Source organism: Staurois parvus, unplaced genomic scaffold (assembly GCF_062004578.1).
Source record: "Staurois parvus isolate SC_StPar_1 unplaced genomic scaffold, SC_StPar_1.0 ptg000564l, whole genome shotgun sequence".
NCBI lineage: Eukaryota > Metazoa > Chordata > Amphibia > Anura > Ranidae > Staurois > Staurois parvus.
Window position 1 is genome coordinate 4315536 of NW_028318360.1, and position 20968 is coordinate 4336503.

General features: G+C 42.2%; 1 protein-coding gene across 1 annotated transcript in view; it reads left to right on the top strand.

Moving 5' to 3' along the window:
• The window catches only part of HGFAC (HGF activator), a 141276-nt gene that overhangs the window by 7372 nt on the left and 112936 nt on the right, over positions 1 to 20968 (top strand). The window contains exon 2 of the mRNA XM_089691562.1: positions 3185 to 3269. Coding sequence (XP_089547688.1) covers positions 3185 to 3269 — 85 coding nt within the window. The remainder of the gene's footprint in view (positions 1 to 3184; positions 3270 to 20968) is intronic.

Here is a 20968-nt window from a genome sequence, read left to right on the forward strand (position 1 = left end):
GCCACTATGTGACAATAAATGGCTTCATACGATCACTATCTATACAGTTTTTTGGCAAGATCAGTCATGTTTTCAGTACCAATGCCAACATTTCATAATTTCTGCCAGGGTAGGCAAACTTTTGAGCACAACCGTAGCCCTTCAGTTCACAGTGTCAAGCGGTAGGTTCCCCTTCAACTTCTACTATACGGGGGGGGTATTCAAGAATAGAGAAGTTCCAGTCTGCAGATGTACTACCTATGGTCAAAAGCATACAATATAATTATTAGTTATTTTTACTACCGTATTTCTAGTCACTCAAATCTGAACAGGCCACCTAGAAGTGAATGGAATGTTTTACTGCAGGACAGTACAGAATGAGAGCAGGCCATTAATTAACAATTATGTCACCAGTTCCTAATGTACTGAAGATGGCTCACCCAATGAAATGACTACTTTGTACTACTTTGTATGAAGGACAGGTGAACTTTACCTGTCTACAGAAACTGTAAAATAAAAAAAAAGGTGACACATTGAGGACAATAAAGTCCAAACACTCTGTACCCATTCTTACGTATGTAGCCACTTGAATAGTGAGGGACAATGCTGCAGCTGTACTAATCCTGTTATGTACACTCTTCTCTGTCCTTGCTTGTTGTACAGCATCTGCTCAGCTGTATAGCTGTCCTTAAATATCCTCAATACTTATTTCTGTTATGTAATAATTATAAATAAATGAAACTAACAACATGTACAATTAATGTTACATTTAATAAAGTGGGTGTTTTTTTTCAGTTTTTTTTTTTTTTTTTTGCTGCAATACATTCTTTTAAAGTATAAATAAAGGCTGAACTTTTTTTTTCTTTTTTTTTTAGTCTTGGGTAGAGTGTAGAAAGGTTGGAACCTGTCAGGTTTTTATTGTTGTCTGTGTTCTAGATAAGGAGTTTTGCCCTCTTTATTTGTTCTGGTGAGTGGAAGTGAAAGAAAATCCTAAAGTTTGGGTTGTCAACAGAACAGGAAAAGAAAGGAGGTCTTCCAATGGGGACCCCCAGTTCTGGTGGCTCCCAGGGATTCCCTCACTTTGGAGGGACTTCCTTTCACTTCCTGCTGTGGTTATGGGAGAGAAAGTGAAGGAAAATCTTCCTAATAAGACTTGTGGAAAAAATAAACCTCTCCGGGGTAATAACCCTCTCTTACTCTATCCAAGATGGAAAAAAAGTTTTGCCTTTAGTTCGACTTTAAGTCACAGTCTAAAGAGTGACCTAAAGAAACTCTTCATACCCAAAGTGTCTGAATGATTTTCCGGTATTACTTCTGTAGAATTTTAATGTAATGATCTATGGCAGCCCAACCACAAGGGTATTGTTTAGCTCTTCCACATACAAATGCGTGCCTGAATTACATTTCTGCTTTCCAAAAAATTCTGCCACATATGGAGAATAAGTAAATGCACCTAAAGTGCTCAAATATTTTGTTTTTAATGACAAAGGAAACTGTCTTGGTCTGGAAAATGGACAATTACTATAACACTGCTGGAGCTTGAAAAAACAAGTAGTCCTCCTGTGAAAAATACACTCACCGACCACTTTATTAGTGTTAATACCAAGAAAATATCCCCCACACCATTAGCCTCTATTAACCAGTTCCCGTCCGGCCTATAGGAGGATGACGGCTGAACAGGGCTTTCATCAATCCTGGTGGACATCATATGGTGTCCTCCCGGATCGCTACCTTGCACGCAAAGGTCGCGCTGTGGCAAGAATTGTCACCGGCGGTCACAGATGATGACTGATCTGTGTACTGGCCCATTGCCAGTACCATGTGACTGCTGTGACCAATCACATCAAGTGACATGACAATTGTAAACAATGGATGGCTTCCTTTCATGGTATACAATTATGTTATTAGTTGTGATTGGTCACAGTAATCACCTGTACAGACTGGGCCAATCACAGCCCAAGTTAAATGCTTGCCTATAGCAGTGGAATTCACTCTTATAGATAATCATAATGTGTAAAAAAAACCCAAAAAACTGATCACTTCCCCAGAGTAGTACAGTGGTACTATAGTAACATTATATTACTCTGGTCACAGTGTTTTATTAAAAGAAAAATCATAAAAAAAATAAAAATAAATATAAATACATACACACTATATTGCAAAAAGTTTTGGGAGGCCTGCCTTTACATGCATATGAACTTTAACCCCTTGAGGCCGACATCACACAAACATGCGGCCTCACAGAACTGGGCTTCTTTCTGTGGGGCCGCATATTTGCTTATCTGTCTTTGTGCTGAGAGTGCGCCGCACAGCACACTCCCAGCACAAAGACTGGGGTGTCACTGAGAGAATACACTAAGTGGAAATCTTACCAATGGAGTCACAGGCAAAATAAAAACCTGATAGAGGTGCTAACCTCTAACCACTCTATTTATATAATAATATAGACATCTAAATAATTCTCGCTGAAAGACAATATCAATTATATATTTTCACAGGAAGACTTCTTGTTTTTGCAAGGAGCTTAGGTTCAGGCTTGGGTTCAGTCCAAACCTGGAAGTTAACTGTCATTGCTGGGCCAAAGATCAGGGGGCAAAATGTTCCCTGCCCCGGAGCTGATGTACCTAAAGGGTCAGGGATTCTTGAGACATTATTTACCTAATATGAGCACATGGCCATGTCAGGTCAATGAAGTTATGACCATCCCTGATCCTTTGTGTACATGCAGCCACTGCTCAAGGAAGCTCCCATCTGCATAAGCCCAGCAATGATGGATACCATCTGGGTTCAGACTGAACCCCAGCTCATCCCTAGTCCTGACCTGATGGATTTCTGTGCAGCCTGTTTTGTGGTTTTGCAGGTGGTGCTGGGAGAAATAGCACTGTAAGGACTGGTAGTGGCACTTGAAGCTTTTGGAACAATGTTTAAAGTTTTGCCCAAATTTTTAAGTGGATTTTTATTGAGCTTTGAAGATCTACATGTAAGCAGAATCTCTATTTGCTCAGAAGAGTAGGATGAGGCCTCTCTACACTTCTATCGGGCTGCTTTTTGGATGCAGCTAGTTACAGTGACAGGATATGAGCTGAAAACTGGACACTTTGGGTTGTCATTGTAGCCTATAACTATGATGGATTTTACTTACAATCTAAATAAACATCATTTTTAGTTTATTGTGTCTAAGTAATATATTTACATTTTATTTTAGCACAAACAAGTGAGCGCTAACCTCAAGCGTGATGGAGGAATCACCGTTTCTCACACACTGTTCAGTGTTGGACACAGAAGAATAGGTATGGCTTCAATTTTTGCTCTACTTGGACTTGCACACAGGCCTGTATGAATATAGAATGGCATAAACATATACTCCTGCTCTGGAGGATGGACTCCACAGAGGTATGAGACCACAAGTGGGATGCCTGGAAACTGTAGGCCTTGCTACTCTCAACGGACCAGGGGGATACAGAATACTGCATACAAAGAAACAAACAGAGGGCACGCGGGCCTAGTGCATTAACTTTTTTAAAAGATAATTTATTCAATAAATAAGTGGTAATATACTCACAAAGGAACAAATAACAAGGGCACATCATATATAGTACAGTAAGGTCCAGTCAAACTGGATGATATCCATAATGGGACTCCTAGACCTTCAAATGTCTGACGCGTTTTGAGGGCTTGCATCTTCATCAGAGCCAATAACAGTTATTGGCTCTGAAGAGGCAAGCCTTTTGAAATGCGTCAGCCATTTGGAGGTCTAGGAGTCCAATTACGGATATCATCCAGTGTGGCTAGACCTTGCCCTTGACATTTGTTCCTTTTGTGAGTATATTACCACTTATTTACTGTATAAATAAAGGGCAGAAATACAGGACAGAAACCTTCTTCTACCTTAGAGAAAAAAGTCTGCATTTCTTTCATGTTTCTTTATGATCATCTTTCTGTTTCAACCATGGATTACTTGTCCATGGTCAGACATTTCTAGATATCAGTTTGCTATTGAGCTTATTCAACCTGGCAATGCATAGATTAAAGCAAAGGTACATTCTGAATGGTTGCTAAATGGCAATGTCCTCTTTGGGCAATTTATTCCATGATTAATTGTTTTTAAACCTAGTAAAGAGCAAGAAACTAAATTAAAGAATAACTGAAAAATGTGATGAGTTCATTTACTAAAGGCAAATTAACTGCACTTTGCAGGCTCAGTTGCATTGATTTTCCTTTAGTAAATGTAAGTTGGTGAAGCTTCAACATGAGTGCAACTGCGCTTGCACAGTGTACAGTCAGTGTACAGTCTAATCACCAATCGCCTTTAGTAAAACAATATATTGGAACTCACAGTCCTTAGATATGGTGGCTACATTTGTGGGTTTTTTCCAAGGTAAGAACTGCAGTTTCCTTGTCATTTGTGATCTATATTGAAGAATATCTTCCTTCCTAGCTATCTTCTGTAATCTACCAGTTTTCCTGAATGTAATGGAGATGAAGAGATACAATATATTTTCAGTCTGTAGCAGGAGAGGAGTGTAGGGTGACAATCATGGCTCCCACCATGGATACAGTAGAAGAATGATGTAGCCACCCCCAAACGGGAAATGTGTTATTTGTAGAATTGCCAGGTATATAGGAAAATATAGAAATGAAAGCTTGAAAAAAAAGAATATGAATGCAGCCACCACACCATGGATCAGTAAGGTGCAATATATTACATTTATGGTTTTGTGTGTTTATAAACACACTTTAACTCAAGAAGCCACTATTCAAAAAACAATGTTAAAAACCTTTTACATAATTCTACTTTTATATTTTCCAATGCCAGATTGAATAGGAGTTTCATACACAGGCTCCCATTAGTCATCCTGTTCCTTGCAACATTCCCATTTTGAAGGGGTTGGATAATCATGGTCCATGACTCACTAGTAGTATATTCATGATTAAATAAATAATGTATAGACAAGGTAAGGAAGGGGCTGGAACCAAGACCTAAATGAAAGATATCTTCATTTAGGTTCTGATAAACTAGTAGCTGAGTGATTAGACTTTAAATGTCTACCCAAAACTCATTTACAAAAGCAGTGTAATTGGGTGAAGTTTGCTTTTAATTCACAAGGAAACATAAAGGTGGGCACACGTCAATGAATTATACAATTCATCATTCAGTGCACCTAAAATGATTAGATTGAATTAAAATTCCAAACCAAAGACCCTCCATTCGAACAATTTAAGTAACTTAAATAATATATTTGATTGACTGCAGTCCCTGATTAAATTAAAACTTTCTAAAATTCCCATCCAACAGAAATTGTTCACTCAATCAACTTCTGTTGAGTGGTAATGGCCATAGATGGAATTGAATTTGACTTGTCCCTGCTTAGCTGGGCAAATTTTGATCCATCTATGGCCAGCAGTCATCATCCGGTAACCATGAGCTTTAGGCCTCATGCACACAGGGCATTTTTGCAGCCACTACAAGGGGCTGCAGGGATTGTGTTTTTTTTTTTTTTTTTTACAGCTTCCAAGCACTCCTCCATGGTATCCTATGTGTCCATGCACATGTGGGGGGGAATTTGCTAAAGCTGGGTCACTCAGAATCTGGTGAACCTGTGTATGATAGCCAATTAGCGTCTAACCTCAGCTTGTTCAATTAAACTTTGGCAATAAAACCTGGAAGCTGATTGGTTTCTATGCAGAAGGGCACCTGATTTTGCACTCTCCAGCTTTAGTAAATAAACCCCACAGAGTTTTAGAAGCTTTTGGTGGCAGGGGCTTTTATGAGCTGTAAAAAAAAAAAAAAAACCCACTGCCAGTGCATCCAAGAGCAGCAGCGTTTTGGCAGAAAAAAACGCTTGACATGTAAATGCATGTTAATCCTAAGCGGGTTTCAGTGTTAATTAATTTCAATGGCCAAAATAAATAATTATTCTGGCCAATGAAATTAATTAAATGCCCAAGCACTTAATGCCTGTAAACGCACTTAAACGCTTGTATAAGTGTACACTTTTACAAGTGTCAGGGTTTTTTTCTGCCAAAACGCTGCTGCCGAGAAGAGCAGCATTTTTAAAATGTGTGCATGAGGCCTTAATATGTGTGATAGTCGAACTCAGATTGACCAAACTCAAGAGAGAAAATTCAAATAATGACTTCATATTTTGTGGAAAACACTGTGTTCTAAAAAAAAAAAATCAGCCACATTTTTGAGAATATACGGTATGCATTTCAGAGCAGTTGCTGAGGTTTACTTGTATGGAAATGCTGAATTGCTTTCAGGTTTAAACAAAGATCTGTGAAAGATTGTATCTTTCTATTGCAGCCCAGTTATTTTCTATTGTTTGTTCACAATGTTAGATAAGCCCAGTGTGCCTGTCTTCTATTTCCCAAGAAGCAGAGCAAAATTCAGAATTGATAACATAGCCTTGTCAAAAAGTAATGTGTATAGCACAGAGAAACAGCAGATTGATTGGTTCATTGTAGGCATCCTTGCTTCAGCTTCCATTTCTGGCCTTTTCCATAGACAATTTTACTGCATATTTGAAGTGCTCCACTACTGTAGCATAGGTTAGGATTATTACAGCATGTGCGCTCTATACTCATTGGCCACTTTATTAGGTACACCTGTTCAATTGCTTGGTAACACAAATTGCTAATCAACCAATCACATGGCAGCAACGCAATGTATTTAGGCATGTAGATATGGTGCAGATGACTTTCTGAATTTCAAAATGAGCATCAGAATGGGGAAGAAAGGAAATTTAAGTAACTTTGTTGGTGCTGGATGGGCTGGTCTGAGTATTTAAAAAACTGCTGATCGACTGGGATTTTCATGCACAACCATCTCTAGGGTTTACAGAGAATGGTCCGAAAAAGAGAAAATATCCAGTGAGCGGCAACTGTGTGGATAAAAATGCCTTGTTGATGTCAGAAGTCAGAGGAGAATGGGCAGACTGGTTTGAGATGATAGAAAGGCAACAGTAACTAAAATAACCACTCGTTACAATCAAGGTATACAGAACACCATCTCTGAACGCACAACACGTCGAACCTTGAAGCATATGGGCTACAGCAGCAGAAGACTACACCGGGTGCCACTGCTGTCAGCTAACAACAGGAAATGGAGGCTACAATTCACATGGTCTCACCAAAAATGGATAATAGAAGATTGGACAAATGTTGCCTGGTCTGATGAGTTGTGATTTCTGCTGCAACATTCAGATGGTAAGATCAGAATTTGGTGTAAACAACATGAAAGCATGGATCCATCCTGCCTTGTATCAACGGTTTAGGTTGGTGGTGTAATGGTGTGGGGGATATTTTCTTGGCACATTTTGGGCCCCTTAGTACCAATTAAGCATTGTTTAAATGCCACGGCCTACCGGAGTATTGTTGCTGACCATGTCCATTCCTTTATGACTACAGTGTCCCCATCTTCTGATGGCTACTTCCATCAGGATAATGCACCGTGTCACAAAGCTCAAATCAGTTCAAACTGGTTTCTTGAACATGACAATGAGTTCACTGTACTCCAATGCCCCCCACAGTCACCAGATCTCAATCCAATAGAGCACCCTTGGGATATGGTGGAACAGGAGATTCGTGATGCTATCAAGTCAATATGGACCAAAATCTCTGAGGAATGTATCCAACACCTTGTTGAATCTATGCCATTAAGAATTAAGGCAGTTCTGAGGGCAAAAGGGGCTCCAAGCTGGTACTAGCAAGGTGTACCTAATAAAGTGGCCTGTGTGTGTGTGTATATCTGTGCAAAAGTTATAGGCAGTTGTGAACAATTCTTTCAGAAATAGATGTGTTGTTATTTTTATCAAATAACAAAATTTAAAAAGTAAATGAGCGGAAGAGAAATCCAAATCAATCAATATATGGTGTGCCCATTCTTTGTGCAAGCACTGTGTGTACCCTGAAGAATTGATGCCCATTTTTGAAGGAACTAAGCAGGTAGTTTTTTCCCAAACATCTTGGAGAACTAACCACAGATATTCTGTGAATTTAGGCTGAAACAGATCCTTCTGTCTCTTCATGTAATCCCAGAGAGACTCCATGATGTTGAGATCAGGGCTCTGTGGGGGTCCATCCATCACTTCCAGGACTTCTTGTTCTTCTTTACGCTGAAGATAGTTCCTAATGACATTGGTTGTATGTTTTAGGGTCAGTGCCCTGCTCCAGAATAAATTTGGGGCCAATCACATGCCTCCCTGATGGTATGGCATGATGGATAAGTACAGTATCTGCCTGTATTTCTCAGCATTGAGGGCATCATTGCACTGGGACTCTGGAACTCTCCTAATCTGGACCCATGTCCCTTTTTATAATCACACAGGATTAGTTGGTAAGGTGCAGAAAGCCCATGAAGAACAACCCAGGAAGAATGGAGCAAGGCATTAACCCCAGCCCTCCCAGCCATGACAGCAACTATCTAACTGCTAGTAGGCAACCTGCCTACATACTTAGTTCCAGTGCCGAGTTCCTTCAAAATCTGTGTGCACAAGCACTGTGTGTACCTAGGATTCATGCTGGTTTTAGGCCAAAGGATAGTCACACCAAATACTGATTTGATTTAGATTTTTCTTCTGTTCGCTCACTTTGAATTTTGTAAATTGATAAAAATACACAATTAAAATATATATTTGGAATGCATTAAGTAAAACATGTTTTAGTTTTATAACCACTTGAAGCGTGATAGGAGTGAGAGGGCTTTTTTGATTGCCAGCGTTCAATTCCCCCTGAAAGCAGCAGTATGGCCTAATTATATCAGAATAATTATAGATTTGGTGTCTGTTAATAAATGCCAGGAAACAGATTTTATAAGAACAAAAATGCTTTTTTTTGGTTTGTTGAAATAAAAGTAGATGATACAGCTTTGAAACTGACACTTGGCGAGTGGACTATTTTCACGCTACACCCTCATACTGCTTACATTATCCCAAACAATTCAAATTCTATGGGCTTTTTTTTATTACTGATCCTTCTAAAAAATGGGTATAGCATCTATAATCTAAGCTTAGATACTGTATATACTGACTCAGCAAAAAGTATCAAATTATGGTTTTATGGCTCATTTACAGAAGAAATCACTCTGAAAGTGATCTGTGGTATACTGCTTTAAGATGACAGTTGGATAGGGGGTGAAATGTTGCCTTCTTGGTGACTATTTTAACCCTCAAAAGCCAGCACCATTGCTCCCCAATCATGTGCATTGCATGCAGTTGCATGGCGGTTGTGGTTTGGCCCTAACCACTTGAGTGGGTGGCATTGCTGCCCACCTGATGCGATGGAGTGTACTTTTTGCTATGTAACAAAGCACTGAAGCAATGGTATGTGTGCAACCCATCCCAGCTACTGTTATGCCCCATACGCATGATGAGAATATCAGAAAAATGGTCCTCTGTTCTTTTTTACATGCTAGTCTCATATCGAAAATTAAGAGGTTACTAAATTATGAAAATTCTCGTACAACAGAATACAATTTTGGAATTTATGTAATTGTATTGTAATGTTTAGTTTCTGAGCATGCATGGTCTTGGTCTCTCGTTTTTTTTTTTTTGGACGAATACTATACTGATTAAATGAAAATTGTTCGCTCTGTCATTGTTCTAAAAAAAATTTTAGTACCTATTCCTTCGGATATTGTTGCATGAACTGTTCTGATCAGCTGTTGAAAGCTGTGTACTAATGATCAGATTATCATACAATCCCTCTGAAAATTATTTTTGTCATCTGATTTCCTGAATGTGTGTACTAGGGTTAGGGGTTAAGGAGGCACGGCTTAACTGTCTATTTCTTACTGCACCCTAATTGCATGTGTTAATAAGCCCTAAATGTCTTGTTTGCTTTGTTCAATGGCTTGGACAGGTTTCTCATGTTCAAATATGACCTATAGAGCTAATTTCTAACTTACTGTAAGTGATAAAGTATGCTACAAATGCATTTATCAATTAAAAATTGTGCCATTAAAAAATACGCCATACAAAGCACTGACTATACAGTTAAATGGAATACTTAAAAAAAAAATAAAGCAAAAAATAACAGATGTAGCAAGGAAGGATAAAAGAAGTGTCATAATGGAGCACTGTACTGTACTGCAAGTCAAATGAATTACCCAGCACCACAGAGGGAGATCTGGGGAATACTGATGTGCTGTAATGGGAAGAGACATCTTGGTAATGGAACAGGAGTACGCTGTAATAAAGGCCACGTTGTTACAAGATAAAAAGTTACCATTTGAGGAAGTCAGAGAAAAGTCAGCTCAGCTTTGATTCACATTGGCCCCAAGCGCTTTCATGTCTTGAATGACATCCACAAAGAGGAAGAAGTTCTCTTACTGTATTGTATTGTCACATATACACAGAACTTCTATAAACAGCATGTAATAGTGAATAAATTCAATATTCTACTGAAAAGCTGCTTGCTGCCTGTGTATACATAGTATAATAATTAAAAAAAAAAAAACTGTACCTTTTTTATAATTAAAACACAATCCTTGAGCTTCAGTGGGTTGACCTAGTCTATGATAATTTCATCAGTCTGCTGCAGGCAGGAAGACGCATTTCCTCAGTCTCTTCTCTCCCAGTAATCAGACTTCCACATTGTAATGTTTTAACAAGTCGTGAGGGTGAGAAGCAGCAGCAGAGTCTGATTTGTGTCAGACATTAGTGAACACAGCCAAGAACAGACAGGGACCACAACTTACAGAATTTGTCCCTCTCTGAACCATTATCTAAGGCTGGGTATGAGCTGAAATCGGCTGAAAACATTTGGTTTGACTGTCTGACTTTTGGCCTGTGTGTACCTCTCTCTTTCTGACAGAAGCCAGTCCCATGACCAGTTTCTGTCGCATGGGCATGCTTGAAAGCCAGCGTCTGATCAGTGCTTGCAGCCAATGGCTGCGAGGGCTGATCAGCATGTTCTGGCAAGGGGACAATGCCCCTGTCAGAATACAATACAATCACTGCACTAACATTGCTTGTGTTAGTACGGCGATCTGTACTTTTTTTTTTTCTTTCAGCCCGCTTGGTAGAATGGGAGAAAAAAAAACTTGGTGTGTACCATGCATTAGTCTACATAGGTAGCTACTGACCCTTGATGATGTCCTTGTGCAGAAAAAAAATGGGAAATGGCATCATCTCTGTGAGAGGTGCTACAACCCAGTAAGTCCTACACATGGCTTCACATAAAAATGTGATGCTAGGTCCACTTTGATACATTCTGTGAAGAATGCACAAAGGCGGCCTTTCTGAACCAAAGTGCTGCCTGGTTGAGAGACTAACTTGAGCTGCCACTGTGCCGGAGCCCTGCTGGTCTCATCCATGTATACAGGGCTATCTTTTAATCCTGTACAATCAGACCTGCTGCCCCCCTGAAAAGCAAATTTATGCTTGTTCAGTTTTCAGAGGGATATGACAAGTGTGGAGGAGGTGATACGTTTCTCTCGCGACACCAGCCACCACTTTATAATGCAGGGACTGCTGTGCGGTGTGGCGGGAATCGCCGCTCTGTACCATACAGTTCTTTTTTTTTTTTTTTTTTACACAAACTTTATTGAAATGTCACACAGACATTTCATTAAGTTCAACTTGCTGCCATGTGGTGCGAGGAGGTTCCTCGAGCTGTACTGAAAAAAGTAGTGAATCGGGCACACAGGACACAAGGCGCTGCAATAACTGTTCAGTGCAGTCCTACCGCATCTGGTGAGAATGGGCCCTTAACCCTCTAAATGTAGCACCACTGTGCTGCAAGCATGTGAAATGCATGCCGTTGCTGCACGACCACATTTACTTGAAAGGGTCGCGTCCAGCAGGTGCCAGTGCCCGCCGAACACGACAGGTGGTATAAATCCTGTCACAGCTGCAGCATGTGCAACCCTGGCTGCTGCGTCTGCAGCTAAAGCAGGAGCAGTTGGGGGTGGTAAAAACGCATCTCAGTCACATGGTTTTACTATCCCTCTACCTCACATATGAACTGGGGTACCTAGAGACTGAAGATACTTTTAAAGGGTGCCGTGACTGAAAAATAATTGGGAGGCCCTAGTGCTGTAACTAGTGCTGACAGATGGATAACCTGTCTCTACACTAACCACTCTCAAAATGCATGCTAAAACTCGGGGGCAGGTACTTAATGAGACTCTGTGTGACCCAAGATGGCCAACTGGATCCAGTGTAGCCAACTGAATTGCTGCTCCAGGGAACCCAGGGAATTATAGAAAAACCCGACTTCTTCCAGATACAGCGCTGTTCTGGACAAGCACCACCTGCAGTGGAGAATGTAGACTGCACCTGCCTACAACTTGGCTCAACAAGTCGATTTTTCAATCAACTTTTGTTGAAAAGGACTGGTGGAAAATTGCTGGCCGAACAGGAACTGCATCTAATCACCTGCAACAACTGTTTGGGTATTCTGACAGCTGTGAGTTCCAGTTGTTAGAATACAATTCCTTCATCTATACTGTTTAGCAATGATGGGGAATCTAATAGATTTCTCTGAACAAGAGAACACTATGGGATTGATTTGCTAAATGCAAATCGGCTGCAAGTGCACTGAAAGTACAGTTGCTCTAGATCTGAGGGGAACATGCAAGGAACATAACAAACCGCATTTTTGCTTGCACATGATTGAATGAAAGAAATCATCAGAGTTTGGTCTCATTTCAGAGCTTCCCCTCAGATGTAAACCAATTGCACCTGCAGTGCACAGTATTTTTACCTTTAGTACATCAAACCCTATATCTATGGCTAGTTGTAGAATGCTGGGAGGCATGTATCAAGACCATGTAGGGATGGGGAATTATCTCTGCTTGGCTTCCAATGAAGATACAATGAAGCCTCAAATCCACTGCCAATATTGAACTTTAAAGTGGTTGTAAACCTTTACATATACCCACTGTTGTGACTAGCCTCAGGTGATACACAGGGACGAAACAAATCCTCCTCCATACGCTGTACTTGTACCTATCTGCAGCACTCTCTTCTCTACACCTATTCAAAGTATAAAGTTTACACAGCATTTCTGATGGTCATAAGGCAGGGGGCGGGAATCTGATGTCTCACACTGCACAGCAGAGCACAGAGCAGGGTGCTGAGTGTAATTGGAGATGTGAGTGGATGGAAAGGACACATCCACTCTACACAGTCTTGTAGACATAAACATGCACAACTTAGGCTGTCAATCACCTGCTGTGTGCTGGAGCTGCCTTTACCTGTCAACCCAGGAATTCTGTGGTATTGGCATGATCTGTCAGAAGTGATCTATGCATAAAGCAGAAGGAAGAGTCAGCAGACAGAAACCACATTAGGTGCTATGGATTATTCACCAATTACACACTATACAGGGATATGTGTTCTGTCCCCACATGAAGGCGAATGAAGGTATAACTGATAATGGCTGTGTAACTTCCTACCTTCGTATCCAAGCAGTGGAGCAGACCGGACCGGCAGATGTTCAGGTTAGATGGATCCAAACGTATACACGGGAATGAAATCAGCGTGGGTTTATTTGGTCCAAAATACAGTGACAAACAGCGATACAATACTGTAAGGTAGTAGAGGTATTGATGCTGTCCTGTGATATCTTTCCTGAGGCTAACTGCTGGTCAAAAACTGATGCCTTCACAAGCCCAGGGTATTGAATGTCCTGTCACACAGCTATATAGCAGATAAAATGGCTGCAGGAAGTGACCAGGACCAAGGCTTGCCTAAAACCACACCCAGCAGAGAAAACACTTACTAGCTATAACAGAGGCATGCAGCATGCAAATTCTGGCCAGCAGACGGCAGCAACAGATCAAGACATAGAAACAAACATGGTGAAATAAGAATTGGTGATACAATGCACAGTTAAATAACAAATATGAGGGGAACAGCACACTCCCCGTCTGAAATTCCATAAGGGATTTCACTATGACGAATGTCCATAAAATATAAAACAACCTGTAACAAAGAACATGTTAGAATGCAATAAACATAACAATATAGTAGATTCCGAGTTGGAATAGAGAAGAACCACAAAGTTCAAGTTCAGTAGAGTTCATCCAGCAGGAATGTTCTCGATGGGTAGTATCAAAATGAGTTCATTAATTGGCCTTGCGAATATTTTAAGCTCACCCTTTCTGAAGATCTTCAACTCCACTTTACGGACCTTGCCATCCTTGCTAGGAAGAACCTTTGTAATTAGTCCCATAGGCCAGTCAATCCGTACGGTATGTTGCTCCTTCATTAACACGAGGTCACCTTCTTTTAGGTTTGGTTTGTGGTAGTGTCGGATCAGCAAGACGGTGATATGGTGTTTGCTGGGAATGATGAGAGGATTTTGTTCTGCAACTCTTAGGTGGGCTTGATTCAAACGACCACCAACTCTGAGCAAGCCAAAACTGTCAATAACTGGATTTAAGTTGGCAAGAGGGCTTTTTATTGGAATCTGCTGTTTGTTGTATAAGCACTTCCATTCTACATTGAATTCCTCTTGTTGGACGTGACGTATTATGAGGGACTCACTATGAGAGATATTCTCCGCAGAGAAGGGTTTATGGCAGACGTGCCAACCGTGACAATCCTTATCTTTGTGAGTATTGTGATAACATTCCGCAATGTGCACTAACCTTGCGATAGTCCTGACGAGTCTCATCCAACTGGAGAAATGTTCAAAGCGCTGGCTACCGAGGCTGGAGATTTGCTTTGTTCCAGTGACCAATACACTGACTTCAGCGCGGATTTCTGGATCATTATCCGGATCCTGGATGCTGAAAACTTCCTGTACACAATCGTCCGCCTGTTTTAGCAGAAACTCCGGACCTGTAAGCCAAGTAGAGTTAGTAAAGGAACCTACAGACATAGGTCTAGTGGCATGATCTGCTGGATTAAGTTCGGATGGTACATAGTACCATTGTTCAGGTTTGGAGGACCTCCTGATTCTCTCTATGCGGTTACTGACGTAAACATAAAATCGTCTCGTCTGATTGTAGATGTAACCTAATACGACCTTACTGTCCGTGTAATACTGAACTTCATCTATGTTGACACCTAGTTCTTCTTGTATGAAGTCTGCAATCTCCACTGCTAACACAGTCCCACAGAGTTCAAGTCTGGGAATAGTATGATCAGGCTTGGGGGCTAACTTAGCCTTACCAAAGACGAATCCAACGTGATTTTGCTTGTTGGGTTCTGTGACCTTCAGATAGGCGACCGCTGCTATAGCCTCTGTGGAGGCGTCCGAGAACACGTGGAGTTCCTTCTTTACGCTAGAAGTAAGTGAGGTTTTAATATAGCATCTTGGGATGTGGATCTCATCCAAAGCACACAAAGATTGCTTCCAGGCTTCCCATTTTTGCTCTTTATCGGAGGGAAGTGGGGTATCCCAATCCTTGATGGTTTCAGAAAGCTGTCTCAGTAGGGATTTACCTTGTATGGCGATGGGTGCTACAAATCCCAGCGGATCAAATAGGCTGTTTACCACTGATTGGACACCACGTTTTGTGAATGGCTTGTCTGCACAACTTATTTGAAAACCGAAGGAGTCAGCCGAGAGATCCCATCTGAGACCCAAGCTCCTCTGCACAGGTGGACTGTCCAGTCCCAGGTTAATGTCTTTGAATCCAGGTGCATGATCACCTCGCTCGAAGGCTCTCATTACGGTTAGGCTGTTTGAAGCAATTTTGTGTAGTCTAAGTTTAGCTTGGTACAACATATTTTGAGTCCTTTTGAGCAGGTCGATAGCCGCTTCTTCAGTTGGTAGCGATTTGAGCCCATCATCCACGTAGAAGTCTTTTTCCACAAAGTCTTTGGCATCTGTACCATACTCAGATTCCCCCTCTATTGCAGTTCTCCGAAGCCCGTAAGTCGCTACGGCTGGTGAAGGGCTGTTTCCAAACACATGTACCCTCATACGATACTCCATCATCTCTGCGTTGGTGTCATTGTCCTTGTACCACAGAAACCTGAGGAAATTCCGGTGGTCCTCTCGGACTACAAAACAATGGAACATATGTTCAAGGTCAGCAGTGATGGCGACAAGCTCTTTCCTGAATCTCATCAGCACTCCGACTAGGTTATTAGTCAGATTAGGACCTGTGAGAAGAATATCGTTAAGAGATACACCTTGATGTTTGGCGCTTGAATCAAAGACAACCCTAATTTGATTAGGTTTTCGTGGATGATATACTCCGAATGAAGGCAAGTACCAGCACTCGTCGTTCTTCCTTAAGAATGGAGCTGGTTCTGCATGGTTGTTACGGAATATTTTATCCATAAAGGCAACGATGTGTTCTCTCATTTCAGGCTTGCTGTTCATGGTACGCTGAAGAGAGTTAAATCTAGACAGAGCTTGTTCCCGGTTGTTCGGGAGTCTTACCCTGGTAGCTCGGAAGGGTAATGGAGAAACCCAGTGATTGGTTTCGTCTTTAAAGAACTCACTGTCCATTATCTTGACAAATTCTCTGTCCTCTACTGACAAGGCTACTTTATCGTCATCCTTGGTAGTATGAAAGACTGATCTCCCCAAGTTGTTGGCAAAGAGGGGAGTAATGACGTCAGGTGGTTGTATGAGGCCTGGAGACTTCTCCTTCACCTCATAGTGATGAGGACATGGCTTAATGCAAGTTGTGCGTCCATCTGCACGCACGTACGTTTTGAAAGAGTCAATTCCTGGTTGATCTAAGCATACATTTCCTATGATTACCCATCCCAAGTCCAGTCTCTGGGCGTATGGTGCATAGTCAGGACCATTACACTGTTGACGCACCTTGTGTACCCTTAGATTGTCTCTGCCGAGCAGGAGTAGAATCTCGGCGTTGATGTCCATAGGTGGGATAACGTTGGCTAGGTGCCTTAGGTGAGGTTGGTGAACTGCAGCTTCTGGGGTAGGAATCTCATCCCTATGGTTGGATATTTGATCGCATTCGATCAGCGTCGGTAAGGGTATTTCCGTATCCCCACTGACAGGAGAAGCGATGAATCCTTGTGCCCTTCTGCCGCTAGTCTCTATGCGACCCGAGCAGGTGTTTAAGGTATAGGGTTCGGATGGTCCCTTTATTCCAAAGGCTTCAAAGAATTTAGGACCTGCTAGCGACCGGTTGCTTTGGTCGTCAATGATGGCATACATTTTTACTGCCTTTTCTGGTAGTCCCTCTGGGTAGACCTTGATTAAGCATATTCGGGCACAACATTTCTCGCACTGGCCCTCCCCACATACATCCAAGCATGAGCAGGAAACAGCAGTCGCTGCATTAGCGTAATTTTGGGGCTCCCCGCCATGACTTGGATCTGGACTGGTGGTGACGGCAGTGGGTGAATCTCTGGAGAGTGGGATTGGGTGCATAGCTGAGGCATGTCTTTCACTATGACACTCCTCACACTTGATGACAGATTTACAGTCCTTAGCCATGTGCTCCAATGAAGCGCAGCATCTGAAACATACCCCGAGCTCGGTGAGGATTTTCTTGCGCTCCAGTATGGTTTTGAATCTAAACCCTCTACATTTGTTCAGAGAGTGTGGTTTTTTATGAATGGGACATTCACGATTGAAGGTCTTATCTCCTGATGAGGTGGTGTACTGTTTACCCGTGGGTACTGCAGGAGATGGTAGGTTAGTCTTTCTAACACTCACGCTGCTCTTGAAGTCTCTGTGTTTATGCATGATGCTTTCATACCTTGACGATGATGTTGCTGAAGCTGTAGTGTTGAACTCCAGGAAGTCGAGGCTGGGGTCATTCCTCATCTGGGACTGTTCATCGATAAATCTACAGAAGTGAATAAATGGGGGAAAGGTGATGTCATGCTCTCTTTTGTACCTTGAGACTGATGCCGCCCACTTTTCTTGCAGACTGTATGGTAGCTTCACGACAATTGGGTTCACTCCATGAGCTGTATCCAGGTAGCACAGCCCGGACAGACGAGGGTCACCCTTGGCAAGCTCCAGTTCCATGAGCAGATCACTTAAATCCTGAAGCTTCTGGACATCCTTGAGATTGATCCTTGGAACGTTCTGCAGTCTCTTGAATAGGGCCTTCTCTATTGCTTCTGCACTGCCGAAGGTACGTTCGAGTCTCTGCCAGGCGACAGCAAGACCTGCTTCTGCTTGTCCCATGTAGACAGTTCTGAGGCTCTTGACGCGATTTGTGGAGCCTGGGCCCAGCCATTTGATCAAGAGGTCAAACTCCTGCTCTGCGGTTAGGTTGAGGTTAGCGATAGCGGCCTTGAAGGTTGCCTTCCAAGCTCTGTAGCTCTCTGCACGGTCATCAAATTTTGAGAGACTGGTGTTGATTAGCTCTCTGCTCACCATAAACCTGGCAAACTCAGACATATCTGATTTCTCACTGCTTGTGGCCATGACGACTTGTGATGCCCCTGGGGCGTATGGGCTGCCTGGCGTAAAGGGGTGAGATGCTTCCGGGTAGAATGATGTAGCTGCAGGGTTGAGCTGTCGTTTAGCCTCTGTATATTGTGATGACTGCTGCTTGAGCTGTGGAGGTAGGCCAGAAAATGCCTGATAGCGATCTTGCTGTAATAACCGTCCTTGAGAGGGCACTTCCGGGTAACGGTTATTAGGTTGCTCGGGTGCTGTGGGTGGCACTGGTACCGCAGGTAGAGCTGACTTGCAGGTTTCAGTGTTCTCGGCTTGGACGGTACTGCAAACTGGGGGTGGCGCAGATACCTGATTCAGTACATAGTCACTGGTGCGGTCAACTGGATCATCTATCTCCTGTGGTAGCAAGCAGACTGGATCAAGACCTTGGCTCAATGCTTGCTCAAGTAGTCTTACTTTAGTTAATGCAATTTCCTCCTGCATCTCTGATTCAAAAATCTTTATTCGAGCCTCTGCTTCTGCCCTCTTGGCCTCTGCCCTCTTGGCCTCTGCTTCTGCCTCTGCCCTCTTGGCCTCTGCTTCTGCCTCTGCCCTCTTGGCCTCTGCTCTTGCAAGAGCTTCTTTTTCTGTGAAGGAGCGTCTCGCTTTGGATTGCTCTGCGTTTATGCGGGCCTCTAGTAATCTGTCGCTCAAGGCTGAGCTTCTTGAGCACGATGATTTGTATGACCGAGAGGAATGTTTAGATGAATTTGATCTGTGCGATCTAGTTTCTTGCAAATGCGAGATACGGAGTTCCGCTTTACTTTTAACATCCAGCACCATGACGTCTCTTTGTCTGTCTATTGATTCTGCCTTGCTCAGTTCTGATAGGGCTTCATCGATATTAGAGTCTTTTAGAAAGGTTATATACCTTGTGGACAGTTTATTGTATCTTTCATGAGCTGTGTCCAGCCGCCCGATGGCAACTTGTAAGCTTGTGGCATCACCTGAGGAGGATTTAAGTCCGGAAATGAGGGAGGAAACTCGTTCCCATTGCTCCTCCAGGTTATCACATAGCTCATCTTTCGTGGTGTGATAATTTTCAATGACCTTTACTGTCGGTTTGAGAGAGCGTCTTGGTCGCACGACTTGTTCTGCTGGAAGTGTGGATTCTGTTCCCTGCCCTTCATAATGATCAGTATCAGGTTGCATTTGCTTTAGCTCATCACTGGGGAACTGTGCAAAGTCCTTTTCGGCCATTTTGACTTAAGGTGCGCTGTCTCTTTAAGAAAATGAACTTTTGAATTGGACGCTGAAAATCGCAGTACAGCTCCGATAGGGCACGTTGATAAAATTTCTAATATGCTTAGAGTGAATTGCAGGGTTTTGCGGGCCACAACAATGTAAGGAGCGTGCATAAACAGTACTTCTATTATGCGAGCAAAGGTTAATATAGGATGTAAAGAGTGGCTTGGCGAGTTGTGGAGGACTTCCAGGCAAGAGTATAGATACTGCGTATGTGCAGTGCTTCCGCATAGGCTTGTGGAACATGCACTGTAGCCGGGCAGATTTGCTGCAAGTGGGCCTGTTGCTAGGGAGATTCCTGAGTGTGGTACTGGACTCTGAGGGAATCTGTAGCGGGGTATGGACTTTAAGGCAGTTTTTGACTGTTCTGTCCCCACATGAAGGCGAATGAAGGTATAACTGATAATGGCTGTGTAACTTCCTACCTTCGTATCCAAGCAGTGGAGCAGACCGGACCGGCAGATGTTCAGGTTAGATGGATCCAAACGTATACACGGGAATGAAATCAGCGTGGGTTTATTTGGTCCAAAATACAGCGACAAACAGCGATACAATACTGTAAGGTAGTAGAGGTATTGATGCTGTCCTGTGATATCTTTCCTGAGGCTAACTGCTGGTCAAAAACTGATGCCTTCACAAGCCCAGGGTATTGAATGTCCTGTCACACAGCTATATAGCAGATAAAATGGCTGCAGGAAGTGACCAGGACCAAGGCTTGCCTAAAACCACACCCAGCAGAGAAAACACTTACTAGCTATAACAGAGGCATGCAGCATGCAAATTCTGGCCAGCAGACGGCAGCAACAGATCAAGACATAGAAACAAACATGGTGAAATAAGAATTGGTGATACAATGCACAGTTAAATAACAAATATGAGGGGAACAGCACAATATGTTTCATGCACTTTTCATTTCAGAGGTTTACAAATCACTTGTACTGAAGAAGAATGGTGGTTGCCATTACTGCCCTCTCCTTCTGAAAATTGCCTGGCTGTTATGCTGACCTAGGGTCTTCACTACCTTCTGAATCACTAACCCATTAAAAGCATTCAGATTAGAAAATCTGACTTCACCCCAAAAGGCCGCATGCTTGTTCTGGATCAGTAACTCAGAGTTCTGAAGCCAGAGAAGGACCAAGAACCTTTTCGAAAGAAGGTTATAAATAGAAGACCTCTATTTTATTTCAGGTTGCCTTTACTAAACCAAGAATAAGCCACTAAATCTAGAAATTCCAGAAGAAAACTAGAGAGATTTCCGGGGACAAATCTTCTTTTTAAACTGTTTGCCAATCAAGATTTTATTTGCACCTGTGATCATCTCATTATGGTTTAGTCTTTAGAAACAAATGATAAGATACTTGCATGCAAGCTTGGTTTATGTAAGAGAACTAATTATTACATTCAT